Below are 16,060 nucleotides of genomic sequence, written 5' to 3'. Positions count from 1 at the left end.
GTGCCACAAGTATTACACACACGGTACTGGAAATATCAGGATGTGGGAAGCTAGCCTTAGAATAAGTGGGACCGTTGAAGCAACAGTGGTCAGATTTATAAAATTTGGCCTGGTCATTAAGGTCAAAATTGGCTGAATCACTAAGGTGTTAATAGGAATTTTTCACGTGAAAAACCGCTATTAACCTGCAGATGTGGGGATAGTCTGCAGGTCATTGGCGTTCTGAACCTGCCCGGCATCCGCATTTAGACCCTCGCTGCAGTGACGAAATTAACTTTATTCCTCGGGCAACGTTTGGGTATCAGGGCTCAGTCACTGCTCTGTGTATATAGTGGTGACTGTAATCGCACCCCCGGCACTGACTGACCGTCGGCCGTAATCCTAAACTGCTGTCAGTGCTGACGCTGTCCCATGACTGAACGCTCGGTTCCTCCCGGCAGCGGGGCTCTAAGTACCGGCTCCAGGCAGGCTCAGAACGCTATTAACTTGGAGGTTAACCCCTTATCTACAGGTTAATGACGCTTTTCCGCGTAACAGGTTCCCTCTGACACTTCTAGGTTCTTACCTTACTGCGTTTTTCCACAGCCGCCTAATACTTTTGCATAGTCCTGTATGTATACCTATAAGGCAGCATTATACATATGGAACACCCTCCTCCTATCAGCTATGCTGGGGGTAGTAGTCCCCGGCCGGAGTAGTGCGGTGTATGGTGACACAACGTCGCTCCGTGTGGAGACCATTATTTGTTTGGTGTCGTCCCCGTGGTGTGAGCGCCTCCCGTCCCTCCCCCTCCTGCTACCGCTCTCCCACCTGCCTTTCCCGGGCTGCGACGCGGGTCTTGCGGCGGGTATGGCCAGCGCGGGCCGGGCGGGCTCACTGAGTCGCCAACGGCAGAGCACAGGCTGTGAGGAGGCAGAGGCGGGCGGCTCGGCACACACCTGCACTGCGGACACACCGGACCAGACCACGAGCACCAACCCCCCCGAACTGGCCTGGCTCAGCTGAACTTCCAAAACCGCAACGGCTGTGGTGACAGCGAACACCTACCATCGCCAGCACCGCCGGGGGTGTACGCTGCACCGGGAGCATTAGCAGAACGTCCCGGGCAGAAGTGCTTACATGACAGCAGCTGCTGACTAACCCCGTGTGGTGCCCACATGACAAAGTGCTGTAGCCTGTCTCCTCCTACAGATAAGACACAGCACCTTATTATGGCGACTACAGCGGCATGAACAGATGACAAGACCGTGGGCCCGGATAGTCACCGCTGGGCACAAAGGCGACCTTGTCGGGGACAGAGGGTGAGCGGGGCACGGAGCACAGCTCGCTATGAGACACAAGTGGCCTCGCCTGCCCCGATAGTGACCCAGGACCGCAGTGCGCATGCGCCGTGCTGGACAGCTCCGGAGAGGGAAATTTAAAAACGGTTTGTGGACGAGATAGAAATCACATTACAAAGGAGGACAGCAGCGGAGTCCGAGAGCTGCCACAGCCTGAGGAGCCCCCCACACCGCCGGCACCAGCCACCACCAGTAGGTACTGGGCATAACCCCCGAGATACAGTGCCAGGCACCAGCCCTCATATGTAGCCCCGAGATACAGTGCCAGGCACCAGCCCTCATATATAACCCCCGAGATACAGTGCCAGGCACCAGCCCTCATATATAACCCCCGAGATACAGTGCCAGGCACCAGCCCTCATATATAACCCCCGAGATACAGTGCCAGGCACCAGCCCTCATATATAACCCCCGAGATACAGTGCCAGGCACCAGCCCTCATATATAACCCCCGAGATACAGTGCCAGGCACCAGCCCTCATATATAACCCCCGAGATACAGTGCCAGGCACCAGCCCTCATATATAACCCCCGAGATACAGTGCCAGGCACCAGCCCTCATATATAACCCCCGAGGTACAGTGCCAGGCACCAGCCCTCATATGTAGCCCCGAGATACAGTGCCAGGCACCAGCCCTCATATATAGCCCCCGAGATACAGTGCCAGGCACCAGCCCTCATATATAGCCCCCGAGATACAGTGCCAGGCACCAGCCCTCATATATAGCCCCCGAGATACAGTGCCAGGCACCAGCCCTCATATATAACCCCCGAGATACAGTGCCAGGCACCAGCCCTCATATGTAGCCCCGAGATACAGTGCCAGGCACCAGCCCTCATATATAACCCCCGAGATACAGTGCCAGGCACCAGCCCTCATATATAACCCCCGAGATACAGTGCCAGGCACCAGCCCTCATATATAGCCCCCGAGATACAGTGCCAGGCACCAGCCCTCATATATAGCCCCCGAGATACAGTGCCAGACACCAGCCCTCATATATAACCCCCGAGATACAGTGCCAGGCACCAGCCCTCATATGTAGCCCCGAGATACAGTGCCAGGCACCAGCCCTCATATATAACCCCCGAGATACAGTGCCAGGCACCAGCCCTCATATATAACCCCCGAGATACAGTGCCAGGCACCAGCCCTCATATATAGCCCCCGAGATACAGTGCCAGGCACCAGCCCTCATATATAGCCCCCGAGATACAGTGCCAGGCACCAGCCCCTCCTATAGGGTCCTGTATATAACCCCCGAGATACAGTGCCAGGCACCAGCCCCTCCTATAGGGTCCTGTATATAGCCCCTGAGATACAGTGCCAGGCACCAGCCCTCATATATAACCCCCGAGATACAGTGCCAGGCACCAGCCCCTCCTATAGGGTCCTGTATATAACCCCCGAGATACAGTGCCAGGCACCAGCCCTCATATATAGCCCCCGAGATACAGTGCCAGGCACCAGCCCTCATATATAACCCCCGAGATACAGTGCCAGGCACCAGCCCTCATATATAACCCCCGAGATACAGTGCCAGGCACCAGCCCTCATATATAACCCCCGAGATACAGTGCCAGGCACCAGCCCCTCCTATAGGGTCCTGTGTATAGCCAGTGTCTACCTGTGCGCTTATTTACAGTGCAGGCAGAGAGCTGCATGTGTGCTACTGGGGGGCAGAACATGGGGGTAATGATATCTGTCATCTGGCTACATATACTATCTGCCATGTATCTATTATCTATCTATCTACAGTATTTATCATCTATCCCATAGCTATCTATCATCTATTCCATATCTATCTATCTATCTAATATCTATCTATAGAATTTATCATCTATCTTATCTTATCATCTATCTTATCATCTATCTATCTATAGTATTTATCATCATATCTATCTATCTATCTAGATATCTCTATCATCTATCTTCATATCTATCCATTCATCCATCAATCAGTCCTCACATTCCTCTAACAGCAAATTTTCACTCTTAAAGGCGATGATAGACAGTGACATATCAGGAATTATGTCTGGAATAATCAGGACATCAGAAGAAAATTGCCCCCCCAGTCAGGAATACAGGTAAATGTTACTTGCTAGCATCAGTGCTGTAACCACATAGTATCTGCTTGTATGTATATATTTATGTTGTAGAAAGAAATTAAACTACATTGTGTGTATTCGATTTCTAACATGCAAATTGTCTCTCTGCTGGTGTGATTTCCCAGGGGAGCATTGCATGGCCTATAAGTCTCCTTACACTGGCACGTCAGTGCTGTGACTCTCCACAAGGAGAAACGTTACCCATTCGATTTCTGAAAACACACTCAAAATAAAGAAATGTTTTTATTTTATTATATATTTAGTTTTGTCACTACAAGTCTGTGAGTGCTATATATGGTATGTCCTTATATATACAGTGTAATTATTTTGCTCGTTTATTTATTTTACTGTAAGATTAGTATGATTTGCAAGGACGTACTAGTAATGTTAGGATCCCGTGTGCCAGACATAGGGGATAGACATAGACCTTTGCATTACAAGCATGAAATAACATTTGCATTATTGATCAGAATTCTGTGAGCTTATTATAATATCATATAGTGTCATACAATATAGTGTTATCACTATTGCGTCCCTAATGCTTCTAAAATGTCACCATACTCACTAGAAAATGAGTAATTAATAATAGATGGAATGAGAGAAAAATGAAAGCGGGAATTACCATAACGGCAATAACCCAGAACATGAGGGCAGTATGAATAGACAACAAGGCTAAATGGAAATACTTGTTCGTGTTTTGCCCAAAGGAATGGCACTGGCACCGTAGTTAGTTCTATACGGTACATCACATTTCTGCATCGCTGTTTGCAACCGAAATTAGTTTAAGATAAAGATTTTGGCACCCCCTGGTGCACACAGAGTGGAGTGCTGTAGCCTGGGGGTCTTGCTTGTCTAGGTATAATATAAGGGCAGTGGATCCAAGTTATATAGGGACTGTTACGGAGTATATTTTCCAATATAAGGCCTCGTTCACACAGTATTTGGCCAGTATTTTACATCGGTATTTCTAAGTCAAAACCAGGAGCGGGTGATAAATCCAGAAGCGGTGACGTGTTTCTATTATACTTTTCTTCTGATTTTCCACTCCTGGTTTTGGCTGCAAGTACTGATGTAAAATACTGACCAAATACTGACCGTGTGAACGTGGCCTAACACCACAATAGAAAAAAAACCCAGCTCACTTGAAAACAGCCTGTGGTGTGTGGGAGCAAGGAATCACGTTGTCCAGCATGTAGTTACTCCAGAAAAAAATTCCAGCTACTTTAAGATCCATTTATTGAGTGAAAAGTAAGACAGAGTTCACATGATTGTCTCTATTACGCGTTTCGAACACCCACACTGTGTTCTTTATCAAAAAAGCTGACAACAATGCTGGCAAATGCCTTTTTGTACACAGCTATAGCCAATAGAAAATGATGATACACATGTGTTACATACAATTAATTAAAATGACCCCATATGGGTAAGAATTACTAAAACATATAGAAAAGCATTTAGCAGTTAACCACCATTAACAAAAAGAAAAAAGAAAACGAAAAAAAAAAAAAAAACCACGAAAAAACACACCCACAAAAAAAAACAACCCACCACCATAATTGTTTGCATAATTTAACAATTCAATGTCCGCACATTAATAATGATATAAGATCTCCTTTCATGCATTTAAACCGCTGGGTGTGCATGTTCCCAAACAGAGGATCCAATAAGCTTCTCCTGCCAAGCGTTTTCTGACATTCCCTCCTCGCGGTTGCTTCATGATTCTTTCAATGCCTGTTACTCTGAGAGAAGAAATGTTTCTGTGATGGTGAGAAATAAAATGTTTAGAAGCTGAAGAGACATTGCGGTTGAGGCTCCCTACCGAAATAATATCCGTGATATGTTCGGAAATGCGGGTAGCACACCCAATGTAACTAAGATTACATATCATGCAGTTAATCAAATACACAACATTCCTGGAGTTACAATTGATATATTGAGAAATCCTGTATTGTTTGGAATTGTCGCAGTTAGAAAACTCATGAGTCACCGCAGAGTGAGCGCATGTTCTACAGCGCATAGAACCGCACTTAAGAAAACCAGAATAATTAAGCCATGTTTTTTGAATTTTATCTGGAAAAAATAAACTGGGTGAAATGATGTTACCAATGGTAATTGCCTTTTTGGCTACTATATGACAACCAGGTGACAAAATGGATGATAACATTTCATCTCCATATAAAATGGGAGGATGCTGTTGAATAATCAATTTAATTGAATTAAATTGTGGACTGTATTGTACAGATAACACCATTTTTTTATGTAAATAATCACTTGGTTTATTATACTTGGGAGCAAAAAAGTCGCACCTGTTTTTCTTCTGCACAATATTAGTATCTCTATTTAAAGACCATTCAGGATATCCTCTCTTAATTTATTGCAACACAATTCCATTTGTTTCTTAGGCCTGGATCACACTTCCGTTTTTTTAAATCCGTCATTTTCCGTTAAAAAACGGATCCGCCTTTTTTTTTTGGAGGATCTTTTTTTTGCCCCGTAGACTTCCATTAGCGGCTACCGCGGATCCGTAAAAAAAACGGATCCGTTTGCGGCAAAACAGAAACGGATCCGTTTTTCCACACTTTGGCGGATGCATGCGGATGCAAAAAAACGGATGTGTGAAGCAGGCCTTAGTTTCTAAAGAATCATTGCAATTTCTGGATACTTTAATTAATTCTCCCACAGGGATGGATCTGGTTGTATGATGTGGATGGCTACTGCGGGCATGCAGAATACTATTCCCAGACATAGGTTTAGAGTAAGTAGTAGTAGAAATGCACATACCAACATGACCCCGCAATGTGAGATTTAAAAAAGAGATTGAAAAATTGTCAGATTCACAGATAAACCTCAGATTGAATTCATTGCTGTTCAGATAATTGACAAATTCCGGTATGGCAGATACATCACCCCTCCAAATAAGGAGGGTATCATCGATATATCTGCCATACCAGAATATAGAAGACACGAAAGGGTTACACGAGGAATAAAGAAAAAGTTCCTCCCAATAGGACATTACCAAATTAGCCACCAAATGTTTGCCACCCATGGACACTCCTCTGCATTGAAGATAAAAATTCTGATCAAACAGAAAATAATTATGATGTAATAAAAAATGCAACACCTGCAAGACAAATTGTGAAAAATCAGACGTGTATTCACTATACTTATGCAAATGATGTTCCACAGCCATAATAGAAACCTTTTCAGGGAGTGATGTATATAGTGAAACTACACCACAACTAATCCAACAAAACTTATCCTTCCATACCACATCTGACAGTTGTTCAAGAACATCCTTAGTATCCCTAAGAAAGCCAGGTGTGCGAATGCAGAGGGCTTGTAATATAGAGTCAAGCCACTGACTGAGATGTTCAGTGACTGATCCTATCCCAGAAATAATAGGTGGCGTAAAACACCCTTGTGAACTTTAGGCAAAGCATGCATGATTGGAAGTAGCGGGCAATCAATCCCAAGATAATCATACTGTGATTTACTGATAACCCCTAGAGAAAGTCCCTCCTAAACATCACAATACACTGATGTGTTCTCCCATACATTGGCAGTGTCATGGCATAGAAGCATTTGGCGTAATATCTAATAATTGACATTTTATATGTGATTAGATTCGTGTCAACAATATATTAATATCTATTGAATAAAATAAATAAATTACATAATAAATGCTAATAATGCATACAACAATGTAATACAAATACTATAAACGTACTAATAAACAGGTATGGTATAAGGATTATGTATAAAATCTGAACTTTAATAAGTTGTCCCATGATGAATAAGGAATATGTGACATTGACGTTCTGCGCAGTAGTTATTAGCTTCGTTCTGACAGTCAGGAGACTATAATACTTTGCTCCTGTTTGTAGATTGTTTTTACCTGACCCCCTTTATAAGCATCAAAAGAAACAGTTTATTTTTTATTATATTTTTTTTAATTCATTTTCATCCTTTTTAAACAACACTGAATATATCAGTTAACACTTGGCACTTTATCACTTACATTACACCCAGAAAAGTGTGCAATCTGTTGATGTGATAAAAAGTTTGGAAAGTTTAAAGAAAGTTTAGGTTTAACTAATATTTGCGATATGAAGTATGGAAAGTTTTTTTTTTTTAGTATTTATTTTTTTTAAGTGATGTTTTTATGATACTCGTCATTTATGATTTATTAATGTGTTGCCGTTTGGTAAGTTAGTATAGCCACCACATTGAATCAATAAAGTTATCCTAGTAATATTTTTGCAGACTAGAAATAAGACTTCGAATCCGTAGTCAGTTCACTGTAAACCGGTAGCCACCATTGTACTTCTCTTCCAGTAGTTGTGATTGCTCCTGAGAGGGCTGCGTAAATAATGGCGAGTTTTTTTCATGAGTCCTGACAGTGGAAAGAATAGAGCTGTCACTTTGTATGAGTGCTGTTTACACTTGCCCTGTCACTATGGCACATAACGGGATCCGAGGATCACTGCGGGGTTGCTCTGCGGTCCCACATAACAGGGGAAAGAGAATGGCTCCCAATTAAAGAGAAGGCCTGTGTGAATTTGCCTCTGTGCGGGGAACTCTAGGAGAGCATCTTTTGGAGCAGTCAAAGCATATTTAGGGTATGACTATTCAAGCTTTAAATGATGTACGAGTGGTTTGTCCTAATAACTGCAATAACAAGCTCTAAATATCTTAAGTGGCATGAAAAGAGACTTGGTCTTTGTCCAACAGCAGCAAAAGTGCTGGAATGGGAAAATGCGCTGTACAGATGTTCATGGTCTGCCATCTACCATACAAAGCTAAAAAGAGAAGACTGATGAACTGAATGCACTGGATTAAATAAGTAAGCCGCAGATAAATGAATACGCAACTGAAAATGTTATGTCCAATGTGACATTCTGTAGAAGTATCATTTAAATTAGGCAGTACTTTCACAAAGACATCAAAGAAAGGTTCTGATAATGATGTGGTGTGTCCCTCATATTTTCACTTTAGAGGTGACCGTGGATTTGTTGTAGCATACATATTCATTGAAATGAATGGCAGTTATTACATTCCACAATTAAGAGTGCATGTGCTTTTATCTGTTATTCCCATTCATGGCACTGGAGTAAAAATGTAGATGTGAGATATACAACCTTCTATGACCTCTCCATTCCGCAATGTTGTTTCTAAGAAAAGAGGTATAAAGGTCCGCCATACTGCAGCCAAATTCATGTAATCTCACTATTGTGACATGTCTGATTGATGTCGCTTGGTTTTGTCAGTTAAGGCATCAATCATGCTCTTGTGTGTACTTGTGTTTTGGTTCATATGCCATTTCAGGGTCACCTATTGCAAATTACATTTCCAGTGATACATTTATCTCTGCAGAGAGTCAGGATCTTATCAAACTGCAGTTACTATGGTAAAGCTAATCTTTATACAGCAAGTAATGGATTGCTGTCTCTTAAAAGCAGAATCTCAATATCATGCAGTTTTAGCCTGTCTCCCTGCCTCCAGTTTGTAATAGGTTTCTCCCTGTCAGCTCTTACAGGCAGGAGACACAGTGAAGCAGCATCTCATTTCATAGGAAATATTGCAGCTTCTGCACACAGTATTCACAGATAGTCTAGACAGTTAAGCTGGTCATACACATTATATGTATGATGATCAAATTCAGCTGTATGTTGGTTGGATTGTATATGAGCCTCCCAACTCTTTGTCTACAGCAGATGTCGATGAGATAAGGATTAAGCAGTTGAACTTTAACTGTTTGTCCTTTTGCATTTGGGGAGATCAGACACTGACTCTTCCTGGCTGAGACTTACTCTTCTTGTCCATCTGAGAGCATTTGATTGCCGAGTCATGCTCAGAGTGCTATTTTAAATATCACCTATCAGTTTAATACATTTCTGATATGTCACAGAAAAATCTCAGTTTGTATCAGTGATGGTCCAAGTGTTGAACCCTCAAAGATTGCTAAAATGAAGGGGAAAAAACCTTAGCTGAGCAATTGTTTCTGTTTGGCTCTGTTCAGATTCAAAGAAAGTCTATAGACTATTCATTACCAGTGCCTACTACTTTCTATAAATCCTTATGCCTCTTGCTTCACTCTCTGATGAGATCGAATTAGAAATGAAAGGGCTCAGAATGTCAAAACTTTGTTAAAATGATAGGTGTACTTGTACTCCATATGAAGTAATAGTTCTGGATCATCTTTTTCTCCTAACTCTATTGCTGTTCCTCTTCATTTGGGAAAATATATTTTTTTAAAAATCATAATAATTGCGTTCTACTATTCCCTTTACCAGTACAACATGTGCCTACACAGACTGGCAGTAACAGCAATTATTGTTAGGAGAACTGACATGTCCACTTTGAAAATTATTTGAAAAATTCAGTGACCTCATATAATGTCCTTATCTGAATATTTAAAGCTTTTCCTTAAATTATTTTAGGTACAGCGGGTGAAATAAGTTGAATACATCACCAGTTTTCTAAGTAAATATATTTCTAAAGGTTCTCTTGACATGATATATTCACACAGGTAAAGAAATCAAACCATAGGTATCCAAGAGAGGTGCAAAAAGTCATGGAAAGTCATGACACCAGCTGAAATCCATCAGAAATTAGAAAGCAATCCTGCCACTTAGTGAAAAATAATATCAGCTGGTTCAACAGATGTCCTATAAAAAGGTGTCTCATTATCAAGGCGCCACACAAGAAACATCTCATGATGTGTAAAACCAGTGAGCTGCCTCAATACCTTTGTAACCTTATTGTTTCAAAATATACTTATAGCTTTGATAAAAGCATTTCTAAACTACTGAAGGTTCCAGTGAGCACTGTTGGGGCGATAGTCCTGAAGTGGAAAGAACATAATTTCATCATAAACCGGCCATGACCATGACCAGATGCTCCCTGCAATATTTCAGACAGAGTAGTGAAAAGAATTATCAGAAGAGTTGTCCAAGAGCCAAGTACCTCCTGTGGAGAGCCACAAAAATACAGGGAATCAGCAGGCATAATTGCTTCAAATAAATAAGTAATGCACTCCACCGCTATGGCCTGTATGCACAAGCACCATGCAAGACTCCATTGCTGGACAAAAAGCATGTTCAAGTTTGCTCAACAACTTTTAGACAAGTCCGTGCAATCCTGGAGAATATAGTCTGGTCAGATGAGACTAACATTGAACTATGTGTATGCCATAATAAAATCACCATACTAAAAGAGAGGTTTGAAGGTGGGAACATCATGTTGTGGGGCTATTTTTCAGCATACAGCACTGAATAATAATAATTAAAGGAAGGATGAATAGACAAATGTACCAAGACGTTCTTTATAAAAAATCTGCCACTATCTACCAGGATGATGAAAGTGAAACAAGGGTGGACATTTCAGCAAGACAATGGTCCTAAACACACCTCCAAGGAAACTCTGGATTGGTTTCAGAGAAAGAAAATAAAGCTGCTAGAATGGCCCTGCCAATCACCTGACAAAAATCCAATGGAAAATTTATGTAAGGAACTAAAGCTCGGAGTTCATAGTAGGAGCCCACAGAAACTTCAGGATATGAAGAGTGTTTGTGTGGAAGGATGGGCCAAAATCACACCTAAGCAATGCATGCTACTAGTTTCTCCATAGAAGAGGCATCTTGAAGATGTCATCACCAACTAAGGCTTTTGTACAAAGTATTAAATAAATTTCAGAAAGTGTGTTCAATACTTCCCTGTGTCATTTCTCATTGTTACACATAACTTCTTTGTCTGTGTGGATTGGTTGGGTTGTTACCCAGATGTGGTGAGAATTTAAAGCCAACCTGTCAGCACTTTTGGCCGATATAAGATACAGCCAGTGCCTTCCAGGGCTTATCTACAGCATTCTATAATGCTGTAGACAAGCCCCCGATCCAACGTGAAAGATAAGAAACATAAGTTTTATTATACTCACCCGTCAGGGCAGTCCGGTCTGATGGGTGTCGTGAGTCCGGCGCCTCCCATCTTCTTGCGACGCTGCCTTCCTGCTTGGTTCATGGCTCCCCGGCATCGTGCTCCTTCTCTGACCTTTCCTGGTGCCTGCGCAATGCAGTAATTTGCTCTGCCCTCAACAGGGCAGAGAAGTACGCCTGTGCAGGAGCGTGATGCCGGTGAGCCATGAACCAAGTAGGAAGGAGGCATCGCAAGAAGATGGAAGGTGCTTGACCCGCGACACCCATTGGACCAGACTGCCCCACCCCGGGTGAGTATAATAAAACTTATTTTTCAGTTAAGCAAGAGGAAGAGTGATCATGAGTAAGACTTTCAGTTCAAACGCGTCGATCGCCTTCACTGGTGTGCCAGGTGCTTGCTATGCATATTTTTTGGGAAATTTTAAAGGTTGTTTAATAAAGATTCCTAAAGTTTTAGCCACCTTCGTCTCTAGCTAGATCATTCTTTCTCTTGCTTCGTTGATTGTTGTGGCTGCTCACCACGATCTGAGCTGGGCGTTGGTCAGCCTGGGGACTTTGCAGATACCGGTATGCTGACTTTTACCTGATTTTTATCATGTTATTTTTCAATTCTTCCAGGTCGGATCGGGGTCTTATCTTCAGCATTATAGAATGCTGTAGATAAGCACTGAAAGGCACTGGCCGTGTCTTATATCGGTGAAAAGTGCTGACAAGTTCCCTTTAATGTCAAGAGCACCTTTAGAAATATATTTACTTAGAAAATTGGTGACATGTTCAATGCTTATTTCACCTTCTGTATATTGTAGTAATCCCTGTGTCAAAATAAAAACTAGAACCATTTATTTACCAGAATATGACAATTTTCTTAAAGTAATAAAACTTCTGCTTTTTTTATCCTGTGTGTAATGTCTATAATAATCCGCATTGAGTTCAGTAGACCGGGTTGGACTTGTTCCAGGTGGGAATCTATTATTGTTCCCAGAAATAAAATAGGGATGTGTTTATCTAGTCTAAAGCTGGGCCTTCAACATAAAGATACCCCACGCTTGGCCGTGATCAAATTAATAAACTTATACTCACTTCCCATGCCGCGCCGTTTCGGCCGTGTCAGCACTCCGACCCTGATGCCCAATCAGCACTGGTGTCACTGTCCCCGTCTTTGGACAAATTGAACATGAAAAGGAAGTCAGAAATCAGATTCAGCCCAAACTTCTTCCTGTTCAATTTGTCCAAAGACGGGGACAGTGACCCCAGCGCTGATTGGGCACCAGACATCACTGGTCATGCAACCGCATCAGAGCACCGGGATCGCGAGTGATGACGCAGTGGGCACGGGAGGTGAGTATAGGCTTTTTTATTTTATCGGGGCCAAGCGTGGGGTATGAGAAGGGGTTGTCCTAGTAGTGGATAACCCCTTTAAGTTATATTTTTCTGATAGCTCTGTCCTTTATCTTCCTCCTAACTATGTGTGCTCAGATCAGCCAAGCATTCATGGTAATCACTACCTTCAGCTGGACATCTCTGGTGCCGCTTATCTTACTGGTATTAAAGGACTGGCCATGTTTAAAATACAAAATGACGATCCTTGATTTCTCCAACCTTAGACCGCATGAGTCAGAAATAATAATGTTACACCAAACCACCATTGTTTCACCCCCGCATATTAATTTCATCAGGACCACCCTGATATAAACTTCCACAAAGAGGCTGAATTGCCCTAGAGCAGCATAGTACCATGGGAATGCTGGCATGTCAGATTGGATTAGGATTGTGTTTTGGACATGGTGGGGAAAGACCCTATGTGCATCGCAATGTTTTAGGCTTGATGGTGTCAGGTCCAAACTCCACCCCAGTTATTAATGGATCTAATTAATGGCAATTAATTATGCTTAAATTGATAGTTAGACCATGTGTGGTTTCATTTATGCTGCCTGATGATTGTGAATGTCTGCGATGTTTGATGTGAAAGTAAATTTAGTGAAACATTTTCATTAGATCAAGATTGCATATTTTGTGTGAATATATTCAGAACATATGAGATGGTATTGTAATGTGTTCCCTAGTTTTGGCTTCCGTTGCTCCATTTAGGGAACCTCCAGTACTGTTTCAAAGTTCTTTTACCTAAAGCATTTGTATCTAGCCATTTTTCAGACCCCCAACAAATGAATGAAAATTGTAAAAAATCAATTATAAATAATTTGAAGAAGCTTTGACATTAGCTCATATTCTGTGAATGTTAAAAGAGCGCCCCCTCCAATTACTAATCAAGTTAACGGTAATGATCACTTGGACATGTACATATTTTATCAGCTACAATAGTTATATGATGTATTATTGATTATTTTGTGCATGGAGACTCGTTAATAAGTTACAAGGAGATACAATGTTAGAATGAGTTTCATCTATTTGTAAATGCAGGAATCGTAAGAACTATTGCTCCATGTAAAGGGGCTTTAACCTGGCTCCTCTTCCAGCATTTCTCATGTAAAGGGGGTTTTACACATAGCGATATCGCTATAACGTCACCGATTTTGTGACGTTATAGCGATATCGCTGTGTGATACTTACCTCCGACCGGCTCCCCCGCTGTCCATCGCTGATCGCGCGAGAATGTCCGGCTCCATTTCTCGTCGGGCGCTTCCTGCTGGGCTTCCTGCTGGCGCCAATGAGCGACGCGTGGAGGTGGGCGGGAGGACGTCAGGATCGCTGTGTGTGAAAGGTGAGTATCGTCGCTGCTGCATCGCTGTGAGATCTGCCTGTGTGACAGCTCACTAGCGATCATTTAGCGATGCACCAGCGATCCTGACCGGGTCGGATCGCTGGTGCATCGCTAAATGTAAAGGGGGCTTAACTCTCTTCATGATCTGCATTATACACAATGCACAGCTTGAGGAGTTGTCACAGAAAGCTCCCCTGAGGCCTCTTCTAAGTGCCACTAAGTTTGGCGCTGGTTGGTTGGCTAGCTATGAGACACTGCTGGTGGATCTTAGGACAGGAACCGCAGGAGAAGGTTAGGCAGCTGGACAAGAAGATGCAGCAGTAGTCCCAGCAAAATTCAAAAGCTGAGTAAGTTTAACCCAAAATATTAAACTGCATAACAAGAAAAACAGATCAATAAGGATTTACTTGCTGAATTTATATCGGTGAAAGCGTTTTTCTGGTTTAGATAATATTTCAAACACTGGAATAGAGTTTATGTTGTGTTATTTAAAAGAGAAAGGTATAGAGCTCTCTACGCTTGTCTACGCCATGTGACGCTTAGACTACGGCATCGATGGGTGCCAAATCCTGCTGGTGCAGCACGGCAGACCAAAAAATAGAGGAATTTTGCTGCACTTCCATCAAAAGAATAAAAAAATACTTTATTATAAATCCATAAAAATGAGCAAACCCATGTTGAGTGAATTAGAAAACTGACGCGTTTCTGGCACCAACAGGTGACACTTATTCATTCTCTATAAGTGCCAGAAACGCATCATAGTGTTTTTTTTCTATCATCAGCATGTGGATTTTAATAGTTTAATATTATGGAATAAAATTTGAAGATTTGATCTATTTTTTGGATGTGCCAATCAACTTAAAGGGAATTTGTCACCCCTTTTTTGAGATATCATATAATGATATCATTCAATTGTGTGTCACATAAGGATTCTCTTAGTACTTTTGCTTCCCCCTGACCCCGCACCTTTCATGCATAAATACCTTTTTTATATTGGTTCAGATGTATGTAAACTGCCACGGTCCGGTCCGCTGGGCGGGGCTTATTCACCTGCTCCCCCCTCCCTGTCTTGCTCTACATGAGAAGAAATGCGTAGAGACTATACACGTCGTCCCCCCGACCTTACCCCCGCTGTACTACAGAACGCCAGTGACTGTCTGTCCGCAGTCTGCAACATCATTACCGCTCTCGATCTGAAACTCAACCTCTCCAAAACTGAACTTCTTCTGCTCCCGCCGTCTTCTAACCTCCCTAAATCTGACATTTCCCTCTCCGTGGGTGGTACCACAATAACACCCCGGCAGCTGGTGCGCTGTCTGGGTGTTATGTTTGACACCAATCTCTCCTTCACATCCCATATACAATCTCTTGCCCGCTCTTGCCGCTTACACCTAAAGAACATCTCTAGAATCCGCCCTTTTCTCACCATGGAAACAACAAAAACCCTCACTGTAGCATTGATCCACTCCCGCCTGGATTACTGCAACGCTCTATTAATTGGCCTCCCCGTTACTCGACTATCCCCTCTCCAGTCCATACTTATTGCAGCGGCCAAGTTCATCCATCTGGCTAATCGGTATTCGGACGCATCAGCTCTTCGCCAGTCCTTACACTGTTAAACTGTGTAACCCCGCCTACATCAGTAATTGGAAGATTTCTGCCCATGTACAGTTTACACGGAAAGCTTTCAATCACCGGAGGGGGTGGAGTTATGCAGAGTTCATGACTATGGGGGGATACATGGCAGGAGATTTAATAGTCCTCTAGTGATAACCTCCTGGTGTTAAAACAGTGATTTTATAAAAAAAAACTACACAAAGCAGCTCAGTAAGTGACACATCACTGGAATCAGTGTCTCTGTCTCTACATTATGCTGCTCTCAGATAAGGTGGCAAAAACTTGGTGACAGATTCTCTTTAAACACATCTGCAGGTGTCCTCTCAGTTCTTCAGCTTTCAC

At 42.7% G+C, this 16,060-nt stretch overlaps 1 protein-coding gene across 2 annotated transcripts in view; it reads left to right on the top strand.

Annotated features, from left to right (window-relative positions):
• The first annotated feature begins 656 nt into the window (after positions 1-656).
• The window catches only part of FOXN4 (forkhead box N4), a 33,934-nt gene continuing 18,530 nt past the window's right edge, over positions 657-16,060 (top strand). Inside the window, exons 1-2 of one of the 2 annotated variants that reach the window (XM_073582610.1) lie at positions 657-1,536; positions 3,343-3,428. In XM_073582610.1, coding sequence (XP_073438711.1) covers positions 3,346-3,428 — 83 coding nt within the window. In that variant the 5' untranslated portion in view covers positions 657-1,536; positions 3,343-3,345. The remainder of the gene's footprint in view (positions 1,537-3,342; positions 3,429-16,060) is intronic. The other variant, XM_073582609.1, reaches the window with a different exon arrangement.

Source organism: Dendrobates tinctorius, unplaced genomic scaffold, assembly GCF_039654945.1.
Source record: "Dendrobates tinctorius isolate UK_male_01 unplaced genomic scaffold, ASM3965494v1 ptg000073l, whole genome shotgun sequence".
NCBI lineage: Eukaryota > Metazoa > Chordata > Amphibia > Anura > Dendrobatidae > Dendrobates > Dendrobates tinctorius.
This window is presented reverse-complemented; position numbering and strand designations above follow the sequence as displayed.